The 11711-nt window shown below is 33.3% G+C and overlaps 1 protein-coding gene across 3 annotated transcripts; it reads right to left on the bottom strand.

Moving 5' to 3' along the window:
* Nucleotides 1-1186: 1186 nt before the first annotated feature.
* On the bottom strand, nt 1187-10950 carry LOC110618873 (ethylene receptor). Of its 3 annotated transcripts, XM_021762148.2 has the most exons (8): nt 10576-10950; nt 8649-9602; nt 6682-7050; nt 6293-6559; nt 6076-6200; nt 5677-5865; nt 5471-5566; nt 1676-1809 (listed from the first exon to the last, which is right to left on the bottom strand). In XM_021762148.2, exons 2-7 carry the CDS (start codon nt 9552-9554, stop codon nt 5518-5520), a joined length of 1905 nt encoding a protein of 634 aa, XP_021617840.1. In that variant the 5' UTR covers nt 9555-9602; nt 10576-10950; the 3' UTR covers nt 1676-1809; nt 5471-5517. The 3 variants fall into 3 exon arrangements, with proteins under 3 accessions (XP_021617838.1, XP_021617839.1, XP_021617840.1); XM_021762146.2 differs by lacking the exon at nt 5471-5566 and having other exon boundaries at nt 1187-1809; nt 10576-10947; XM_021762147.2 differs by lacking the exon at nt 5471-5566 and having other exon boundaries at nt 1187-1809; nt 10511-10947.
* Nucleotides 10951-11711: the final 761 nt, after the last annotated feature.

An 11711-nucleotide genomic window follows, 5' to 3' on the forward strand; every position in this document is an offset into this window, starting at 1 on the left:
AAAAAGATAGTTTGTGCGTAGTAAGCCTATGTAGAAAATATAGCAATAGGTGTAGAAGCCCCGCGAGTGAGCCTAAGCCTCAGAACTTTAAGCTACCTATGCGTGGTCTAGCCTCTACCCCTCACCACTAAGCCCCGTATTCAAGGAACCTGACCCAGTAGCCCTTTTCATCTTATTTTATTAGGTTTTAACTCATTAGTGCTACAAATATTTTTCAAATATTTAGTGGTTTCGAATTCGAATAACTTATAGACATTAAAAAATTCATGAGTGATGAAAGATCTTAATTCCAAGCATTAATCGAAGCCAATTGTATAAAAAAAAATTGTCATATTCTCTGATATTTTATTAAATTGATAATTTAATAAAAAAAAATTATTATTTAATCTTTATAATATAAAAATATTAATTAATTAATTATTAAATTTTAAAAAATATATTAAAATATTTATAATGTAAAATCAAATCTTTTTTCCTGTATTAATTTAATCTTGATGGACTAAATAGTATAAATAAAGAAAATGAAAGAGATTGCATAAAATTAAAATTATAATGATTAAAGTATATAAATTTAAAGTAAAACAAGTTGGTCAATGACAATTACACAAAGTGCAGAGCCACAATTGCCAAATCCCATCCATCATCGCTAGACTCGGGTGATAAAGGTAACTTAGCATTCAACTAAAGTCAATCTGGCTGGCTGGCTGGAAAGGTGGACTAGTTTGATTCGCAAAGTTTGGATTATTTATATTAGGAATAAAGGGAACACAGCAAAAAATCACTTTGAATTCTTTGCATTTGCTACTTTTCACTTTGAATTCTTTGTATTTGCTCATTTTGCTTGGCCTTATATAGACTTAATTTGGTTCTCTTAACTTTTGAAATGAAAATTTTTTAAAGTTAAAATAAATGAATTCTTTCATTTTAAATAACAAAATTGTTAAATAATCGATTGAATTAAATTCTTATAAAATTCCACTTTGCAGTAGGGATAATTTTTATTTGGAGAATTTATTTAAAAATGAATAAAGGGCAGGAGAGAAACAAGGAGGAGGGAAGAGGGAACCAGCGAAACAATGAAAGCCATTTTGGGGATAAAATTTTCTGCCTCAACTGGTCTAGAAACACATTGATTTGTACAAACTCTGAATGGCAGAAAGATCATATGTGACAGACTCAATCGATATTTTCGAAAATACGACCAATAAGGCTATATCATTGTATGACAATCTGTTTCACAGTATCAATTTAAAGAACACTAAGAACAATACATTCACTTTCAAGGATACACTCGGATCTCCACAATCCTGGAACTGTTTGTTCCATCTGGGTCTCATAACTGGTTGCACAAAGAATGCACAACACTGGCTTTCAGCAATCATTGAATCTCCGTCGAACCCTCCCATGCTGTGTTAGTTCTTCCTTCCTACAAGTGTTATCATTTATATCCGTACTGTTTACATGGCCTCGAATAGAACCCGATGCTCCAGGATATCTGATAAAACATTCCTCATCTTGTCAACAGAGACAGGTTTCAGTATTACACCATCCATGCCGACCCTCATGCAGTTTTCCTTTGTCACCTTGTTTGTGTTCGCAGTAAGTGCCACTATTAATGGCCTTTCGTGGCGTTTTGTGAACTTTTCATGTATGCGGATGGCAACTTCAAAACCATCAGGCATGCAGACATCCATAATTACCACCTTGTGCTCCTGCGAAACCACTCGCAAACACTCATCGGTGGAGGTCACAGTGGTCACGTCACAACCCAAGTGCACAAGAAGTCCTTTTGTTATCGTCCTGCTAGCCCTGTAAACCATAAACAAATTTGATGCTTACATTTACAGCAAAAATTTGCTCAACTTCAAATAGGATAGTCAAAATATTGCATACATCAACTGTGCATAGGTGTATCATTATGTTAAAACTGCCAAATAACTTCAGCTGTTGTATCTCCAAAGATACCTGATGGGAAGTTTTTTTTAATCCCTCTTTAGTCACATGATTCATATCTAGAAACCAAACTATTTGTTCTATCTAAACATAAGTCTGAAAGCACAGCAGCATTACTGAGCAGAAAGCCTCCTATCACCTTCATTACCGCAAGTAAATGGGTTTCAAGCCCTCATACTGAGCCCATCGTGCGAAATGTAATGGATGTAAATCCAAGAAATTTCTCATATAAACAAAAAATGGTCTTGTTCAAGCAGTGCCTCAGTTGCCCCAGGCAAAGACAGCTTCCAATTCCATTTTGTATCATTTTACTGATTTTCTATAATGTAAACCCCCCTCCCCTGCCGCATTATTGACGGGTTTGACAAAGGGACGAACATAGAAGATAGAATTAAAAAGTATAAAAAGAAAAAAAAAATTTTAAAAAAACTATGGGACTTATTGAATCAAAGTTTTGAATGAAGATACACTGATATTCACTAATGCCATATGCCAATCCCACCCCTATATATATATATATATATATATATAGAGAGAGAGAGAGAGAGAGAGAGAGCATTTGTTGTGTCTGTCATGTATTCTAGTTGTCCATGTCCAAATGGCAACTATTTTTCCATCAAAATTATTCCCATATCAAAACTTAAATCAGGTTGAAACTCATGAAGTGACCAAATTGATATTTTAAGCCCAAAAGTACAACACTTGACAATGCATACAAACCAGAAGTAGTGAATCATCACATATCTCAACAAATTATTGTAGGATGTTTGTGCATCAGGCAAAGGTGACTGGCTGCATGCCATCTTCAAGATATAAATATTTTGAAGTTAAAATTTGGAGATCCGTTGGAATACGTCTAATAATAAAGCTGGAATGATGTCTACAAGGAGAGAAGGTACAGCTCAGGATCTCCGTAGGCCTACAGTGGCCAACTGGGCCAGCCCCCTGTTGGTGGCCAACTAGTCACTCCCCCTAAAGAGCCTTAGAAACAACTTGGCTTGTAGCAGGAGGAGACATCAATATGTCTCAAATGACACACCCCCTAAATAAATAATCTAAAGGGAATTACAGAAATCTGACACGGCCCTTAACTTACTTTTATTTTACACTAATTTATCCCAATATTATTTTCCAAAAACTCTACCATTGAAAAATTACAGTTTTGGTCTCTGGAATTCTAGGACCCTAACACACCGGGCCCGAGATGGGCCCCACTGGGTCCACCACGCCCGAGAATTTTTTTTGATGTTGAATCGAGAGGTAGAGGTAGAGAGGGGGCTATACCGATGCCCACGTATAGCTTAGCGCATGCCCAGACCCCGCCTTGCTGCCCCCCCAGGGGGTGACTACCCAAGTCACTTGTTCTGCAACTGTAACAAGGCGAGGAGGACTGCGAAGAACTAAAGTGAAATGACAAGGCCATTATTATCATTTTTATTTTTAGTATATACTAAAAGACGGACACCTTTTACTGTTCCTAAAAACAGTTAAAACACCATTTAGCCCGCCTGTTTTTTTCCTACTTAAACTTTGTTGTGTTGTGTTGTGTTGCTTTGTTCTGTTCTGTTCTTCTTCTATACATGAGCCCAGTGGCGGAATCTCATAGTTAGAAGAGTTTGGATCCCATATTCAAAGGCCCAAGGTGGACCAATTTCACTATCCAATAAAATTTCCTCTCCCTCTTATCACCTTCATATGCAACAATCCCAAACATCATTAGTACTTTATAATAATATTAATGTACAAAACTACTATTACTATTGTTGTTATTATTATCATTATTATTATTATTGGTTAAATTTATCAATTGCTATTATGGATTCAATGAAAACAAAAGGATATGTATGTGAGTGTGTGTACGTACAATATTTTTAAAAAAAAAAATTCATCATTAAATATGGAAATTTAGATGGAATCCCTTTAGTATATAAATTCAGGTTTAATACATAATTTGACCTTTATTTTAAAAAAAAGTTCAATTCTCATCTTGATCTTTTCATTGTTAACTTATAACATCTGCCCTCTATAAAAATGTAACTATTTAATCCCTGCATGAAGACGTGAGTCACACATGCTCTGAATTTTCTAAGTTTAAATAGTTGCACTTTGTGAAGTTAAAAGGATTTAGTAGTTTTATTTTACAATGTTCAGGGGTTAAATAGCAGAAGCAGTATCAGGCAGGACTATTGCTTGTTACTATATATAGTCTTGTTGTAAATTTTCCCTTTGGTCTATAGTCTATATAGGAGTTCATAATATTCTCTTTTTAAGGCTCCATTTATTTTACGAAAAATATTTTACAGGAAAATATTTTTCACATCTTCCGACATTTGGAGCACTCGGTAAAAATAATCAACGAAAAATATTTTCCTGGTTAAAGAAAAAAAATTAAGTCATTTTAAAGAAAATGACTTATACTTCTCAAAAGAGAAAGTCATTTTCCGCACTTTGATTATCTTATTAAGACGATTTGTTAATATATTTATTTTTTTAATTAGAATTTAATAGTTAACAAAAAATATTTTCCTAGTCAAAGGAAAATTTAAGCTATTTTAAGGAAAATAACTTTTTTTTTTAAAGATGAAGTCATTTTTACACTTTGAGGATCTTACTGAGATTTATATACATAAATTTGTTAATATATTTTATTTTTTAAATTAAATTAAACAATAAAAGAATAAGTTATCTTGTTGGAAAATAACTTTTGTGGAAAATATTTTTCACGGAAAACATGTTTTACAGAAAATATTTTCTAAATACAAGTTACTTTTCACAGATAAATGGAGCCTGACACTCCATTTTTTAACAGAAAATAACTTGTACTGGAAAAATATTTTCGATGTAAAATGTTGAAAATATTTTTCAACAAAATAATTTATTTGTTTCATTTCTTAGTTTTAATTTAAAAAATAACATATATTAATAAAATTTATATACATAGTGATATTAATAAGATCCCAATGTACAGATATATCTTCTTTTTTTCATTTTCCTTAAATTGACCAGAAAAATCTTTTCAATTGACTTATTTTCCAGAGAGTCCCAAACATCAAAAAGATGTAGAAAATATGAAAGTATTTTCTATGAAACAAACAAAGCCTAAAGTGGTAAGTGATAATACAACAATCTCTCTTATACATAAGCTTATAAGTTAATATTTTCTGATAGTAATTGCCCCTATATTTCCTAAACCAAGAAACAATTTTCGATCTTCTTTTTTTTAAATTGCAAATCAGATAATTTTAGAAGGGAGGGAAACATTAAGAATTAAACACCTGACTTTTGCACTACAAGGCAAACACATGATCACTGGGCAACAAGCTAAATAGCTATAAAATAGTGAATATAACTATTATTTAACACGATGTGGCATACATATCATTATCTTGTGATACTAAAATTTTCTAAATGCACAAATTTATTTATAAACCAGATAGATGGGATATCCAGTAGAAGGCTCCATATATGAGGCTTTCATATATCCTAAAGCACTCCACAATTTTTCAAAAAAATATACCTACGGATTTCAAAAAACTGTATTTCCATGATTCTTTAATACCGTTTCTAATCTTCAGGATTTCCATGTTCCATCCCTTGTAATTTCCCAATATTGCTAAAATAGAAAACAAACAATCAAGAAGCCAATATAATAAGTGCCCAATTATGATTAAATGCCCCATAAGCTGATGATATATGGTATAATAAGATTGCAAAGTTACTGACCCGTTATCATCCATTAAAAGAACTTTCAGCCCACAAAAAGTTGTCTGCCCATGATTTGCTGGCACTTTCTGCATGAAAGAATGCTTAGATTCATTTGACCAACCAAGTTTTACAACAAAGACAGCTGTGCATCCCTTGCCAAGTCCTTCACTTTCTATCCAAATGTGTCCTTCCATAAGATTTACAAACCTGCAGCCATGCAAAAGGCATAATAATTAATAAATGGTATACTGCATCACATCAACTTCAAGCACAAGTACAACCTCTCTATAAATATGTTATAAAAGAAAGCCATGCTATCAGAAGAGAAGTCTTTCTGGAACTGATATAGCCTGAAAACTAAAATAGATACTGGCTACCATTAAAAATAGGGAAAGAGGGAGAGAGGGGGTGGGGTACCTCTTACAAATTGCAAGGCCAAGTCCACTGCCACCGGAATTTCTGGCTGAAGATTGATTTTGTGCAAATTTAGTAAACAACTTGGGAATATCTTGGGGGTTTATTCCTAGTCCATCATCTTTTACCTATGCCAGAATACAACAGCCACATATATTAACTTCTAGCATTAATAATTGAGATCCCAAAGCAGAAATGTTATTGAGATCAAATTACCAACCTGTACACGCAAATAGAAGTGATTATCACTTGGCACTGGGAAAAAATCAGGAAACCGAAGCTCTCTTAACGATTCTGGCTTAGCAACAAAAGCAGTTATTGAGATGTCGCCTTCTTTAGAGAACTTCACAGCATTACCGACAACATTTAAAAGGGTTTGCATAAGGCGTTTCTCATCACCAATGGCATATTCTGGCAAATCTGGAGCTAAATTTAATGTAATAGGCAGCCTCTTAACAGATGCAATAGGCTTGATCAAGTTAACAACCTGCAATGGGAAAAGAAACAAATAATTCAGCAACTAAATTCACCCAGATTTTTTAGAATTTCACACATTAAGGACTACAATGAATTTTTTTTTAGGAAATTAACAGGGTCACACAATCCTACCTCCCTGAATACAACATGCAAATTAAAAGTTCCCAGCTCAAGTTGAAGGCTGCCATCTTCAAGCCTTGAAAGATCTAATACATCATTTATTAAAGTAGCCAAGAGGTTACTACTCCTAAGTACTGTCTCAACCATTAGGCGCTGCTCAGATGTCAGCTCAGTTTCTTGCAGTAAGGAGGAAAGTGCAATAATTGCATGCATGGGAGTTCTCATCTCATGGTTCATGACAGCTAAGAAATCATTGCGAGCACGGATAGCTGTTTCCGCTTCTCTCCTTGCAAGATCAAGCGCAACATTCTGCTCCATAAGAAGATCCCTTGCCCTCATTGACTCTTCTAAGATAGCAGCATGTGATAGAGCAACAGCCACCTGCTTAGAAGATATAATTTCACTAATCAATCAGAAACATGGAATCATTATTTGCTGTTTTCGATGGTATAATCTCTTCTTTTCTTCCTTTTAAACGAGGTACCATGTGCTGTAAATAACTTTACAGGTAATTTTCACATGTGGTCTTTCAATTTTAAGTGTATTTTCATTTTAGTCATTCAACTTCAATTTAAGTATAATTAAAATCTTTGTTACCTGCTACGGCAGGTGTACAAGTTATCACAATAAAAAAAAAAAAATTTTCCTCCATCTTTCTTCTAATTTGACTCTCTTTTTTCTTTCTCATAAAAATTACAGATTTAAATAAATAAGAAACAAATAGCATTTTGAAATCATCCAGATTCATTTCATTAATTAATTACATATTATTTTATTTTTGAAAAATAATATCAAATAATATTTAATTACATAAAAGTTCTAAATTGTTTTTCTTATAATAATTAATAATATTAAAATTAATCTTAATCTTAATACTTAATAGATATAAACAAAATTAAAATATTTATAAAAATCATCAAAACTTTATGAATTATTAGCATTAAGTTAATATAAATTGTTTTATTTAATATTTAATTTCAAAAAAAGTTATGAACACTAAAAATAAAATTAATAAAAATTTTTAATACTACTTAAAGAATTGAAAGTATATGTTTAATAATTAAGTAGAAATAATTAAAAAAAGAAATTTTATAATAAGAATGAGGGAATGATTGAAAAAATATATACATAATTTTTATTTACATTGACCTGGATTCCAGCAATAGCAGGTAACAAGTACTTTAATAATACTCAAATTGAAGTTAAAAGGAGTTTTAAGATATAAATAGAAGTTGATTAACCAAGTTGAAAACATACCTAAAGTTTAGGATCTACAGATGAAAATTTGCCTAACTCTCACGAATTCACTCAAGCACATCAGTTCTTTAAATGCCTAGTTAAGGGCACTCTATTATGTTATTGGGACAATAGAACAAGCAAAAGAATTGATTAATTGTATAAGGTTCTCTCCTCTTACCCCTTTCTTTCCATTCTCATACCTAATTTCTTTCTTTCTTAATTTATATTCTTGTTTCTTATCCTTTTCTCCTGCTTTCTCAATCTAAGTACTTCTCTCCCTTATCTCTCTTTTTCGCCCTTCCATTTTTTTTTGGAAGTTCTCCTATTTCATTTCATGCGACTTCTTTCATCTCTTCTGCTATTTCTACTTTTACAACCTCTCGAAATATATTCCCCCTTTTATTTTATACACCAAGCAAGCTGCAAATGTTTTCTGAACTAAGAACAATGCAGCGGCATTGACACACCAATAAAACAAGAAAAAGATCAATTTTTCCAACATTTTTACCAGGGTCCCACTTAGAGGGGCAGCCAACACTTCAAAAACTGAACTTACTGCCAAATATGACCTTGATTAAAATTTTAATAAGAACTACTAATTCAGTACTTGGCATAAGTATGAACTTGAAAGCAGATAAAATAATAGTCAATAATGCATATAATGACATTTTCACAAAGGTTGAACTGGAAATATAATATGCATGCATTGGCAAGATGATAAATAAGGCCACCTAGCTAACCTGGTCAGCAACTACTTCAACAAGCTCCAACTCATAAGCATGCCACTGTCTTGCACTGTCTGAGGGGAGCATTAAAACCATCAAAGCATAGCGTTTGGTAGAGAGCTCAGGCCAATCATTAATTTGGAAATTAGAGAGATGAAGAAGTGGAACTCGAACAGCAACCACCTCTCCAGGCATATATTTTCCTGCAAAAGGGCGCATTCTTGCCACTGGAGAGTTGGGTGATATTTTTACAGCACGGTTACTACTGAATACTTGATTAATCACAGGCAGCTGGATAGGCACAGTATACCCAACAGGATTCTGCTGACGAAGAGTGTAGGAAAGTTGAAGCTCTAATCCAGTCCGGGTTGGCATCCACAAGGCACACTCTTCCAATGCCAACGTCCTACCCAGTTCAACAAGAGTGGTCTTTAGTATGGTATGCCTATCGAGTGTACTCCTGATCTCATGAGTCAACATCCTAACATGCCGGCCTGTTTCTTCCTGCGTACGTATGAGCCCCATCTCTCTATCAAGTTCTGCAGCCTTGTTTTTCAAAAACAGTTCTCTAGTTTTAACACTCAAAAGATCAGGAATTATGTGTACAAGCATAAGGGCGGTTATGCAAGACACCACAGCAGTTAAAACCTTTGCTATGGTCATTACAATTGCCACAGTTCGGGTATGCATGGTAAAAGTCCACAAGTTAATAAGATGTGTTGCCCCACATAGAACTATAAAAGCACCAAACTGCACAAGCACCCATCTATAAGGAAAAACTGCTGATTTCTTAACAAAATAAATGAGCTCTAGAGGGATGGAGAAATAAGCAAGAGCAATGAAGAAATCAGATATATATTGGTACTTCATCAAAAGTTCCTCAGCTGGCCACTGGGGCTCAATACAGTAGCAAGTCTCCATTTTGAATGAAACTGAATCACGTTAGCCAATGCTTCCTTTTTAAGTTACCTGCAATGGGAAGTTCACAATCATAATTTCAAGTACTCTGACAATCACTACTGTTCCCATCAAACAATAACCAAAGTAAAAGCTTTGAATTATGGTTAGTTATTACATTTAATTATTAATTCCGAGCCAGTACATTTAGAAGACGGGAAAAAAAAACACCTTTTTAACAAAACGTTAAAGAGACAAGAAATGAAAAAGCGATAACAATTCAACGAATTCTCATATTCTCACCCAAGAAAGGGAAAGCATTTTATTTTTAGAATCCATCATTTATTGGATTGTTTCTTGATCATGTTCACCTCTTTTGTTTCGCAAATTTAAAGGAAGGATGCCATGAGATTCTACTACTACTACAAAAATTAAATTCTAGATTATATTGACTTTGGAGGAGAAGGAAGAACTGGATGAGAGTATCCTTATCTTCAATTGAAGATGGGGAAGGGCCACCGGAAACACGTAGAAGTTACAACTAAAATTACAATTCCCAATTTCCCCACTTAATTATCTCAAGTGATTAAGAATCAGCTATCTCCATTTCTGTGGCCACACATTAGAAGAACGGCGGTGGGTTGGGGTAGAATATAAAACTTGTGATCCGGAAAATCTAGCTATGCTTGCTTGCTCAGCTTTGCCACATATTTAGCCTCAACACATTAGAGCAAGAAAATAGCAAGCTGAGCTGCTTATCTTACTGTGAAAGCAACCAAAAGAACAAACGAACGCGATAAGAGAATAATGGAAGCAGGACTAAACAGGACAGAGAGCTTCTGAGCAACACTTTCAACCGACAGCAAAAGCCTTTTGATTGGTCGATTGCATAGCAAACAAAACACAAACAAATATATATATATATATATATATATAAAGGAAATGAAAAATTCACAAGCAAAGGATAAGTAAAAACATACAAAAAATCGAAAGTCAAAATCAATTCACAGCCGCTGAAACCTAAAACATTGATTTTTATTCTTACTCAGCTCAGTACTTGCAGAAGGTCAACAAATTCGCGCCAACCAATTCCTTCCATATTCCTCCCAATTCAATCCGTGCTTGCTCCAAAAGATCAGAACTTCTGGTTTGAGCAAAGAATCACTGGCGGAGTCTTTCATAGGCCCGAAGTAGAGTACAAAGACAGAAGAAATTGGAAATTTTTTTGATGAAAAGTAGAATAATTTCAAGCGAGACGATAGAAGTCGATGGTCAGAGTTAAATGGGAGAAAAGAGACTAGAGAGAGAAGAGTCGAGTCGAGTCTCTGGTAAACGGGATCGGAATTGGGAAAGTGGGGACATTGCCGGGTAGGTTTCAGATGTGATACTATATAAAATTATATCGTTTACCGTAGGTCGGTCCGAATGGGCTTAACTGGATGCCTAAACTATAGTTTAATATTTTAATTAGTAGAGGTTAAATTTGTAATTCAACTATGCTATTTTTAATACCGCAATTAAATTCCAGCAACAATTATCTCTTTCTTTTCATTTGAAAGTTTAGTGATTTATGAATTTCAGTGATTTAGTTTCACGGTGTGATGTTTAATAATGTCATATGTGAATAGAGAAATTATCATTTTCTTGCATTTAATACATGCGTTCATTCAACGGCGTCTAATTAATCCGTCAGCCCACGTGAAATTCTATACATAATTTTAAACACTTGAGTTTAAGTTTGCCAGTACGTGGAAATGAAGAGAGGAAAAGTCAAGGCGAATAACAATTGAATTATGCATTTGCACAAACACCTAGAAAGAAAGGGAAAGGATGTGCGGAATGAGCCAAACGAAGGAGAGAAAAATATATTTATTATTTATTTTAATTTCTCAGTAAAAATTATCATTTTTTTATTAATTTTTTAATTATACCTATTTTAAATCTATTATATTTTATTAAAAAAAACATAAAACTAACAGGAAAATATATAAAAAAAAATAATTACATAATAATAAAAAAAATTTCTTACATATGGAAATAAATAATTTTCATACCAAATACCTCTCCAATGTTATTTTCTTCAAATACAGATAGATTTTATTACTAAAGTAAAATTTACTTTATCAATTGTTATGATGAATTGATAAAGTCTAAATTGATGGAGGGCTGATAAAATATAAT

The sequence above is a fragment of the Manihot esculenta genome, chromosome 7 (assembly GCF_001659605.2).
Source record: "Manihot esculenta cultivar AM560-2 chromosome 7, M.esculenta_v8, whole genome shotgun sequence".
In the NCBI taxonomy this organism is placed as follows: domain Eukaryota; kingdom Viridiplantae; phylum Streptophyta; class Magnoliopsida; order Malpighiales; family Euphorbiaceae; genus Manihot; species Manihot esculenta.

Excerpts from the sequence above, each read along its gene's own strand:
- LOC110618873 (XM_021762146.2), bottom strand. The coding sequence starts at position 9,554 with ATGGAGACTTGCTACTGTATTGAGCCCCAGTGGCCAGCTGAGGAACTT. Across the intron at positions 7,051-8,648 it reads TTGAAGTAGTTGCTGACCAG|GTGGCTGTTGCTCTATCACA; the intron begins GTTAGCTAGGTG and ends TCTTCTAAGCAG. Across the intron at positions 5,866-6,075 it reads GGCCTTGCAATTTGTAAGAG|GTTTGTAAATCTTATGGAAG; the intron begins GTACCCCACCCC and ends GCATGGCTGCAG.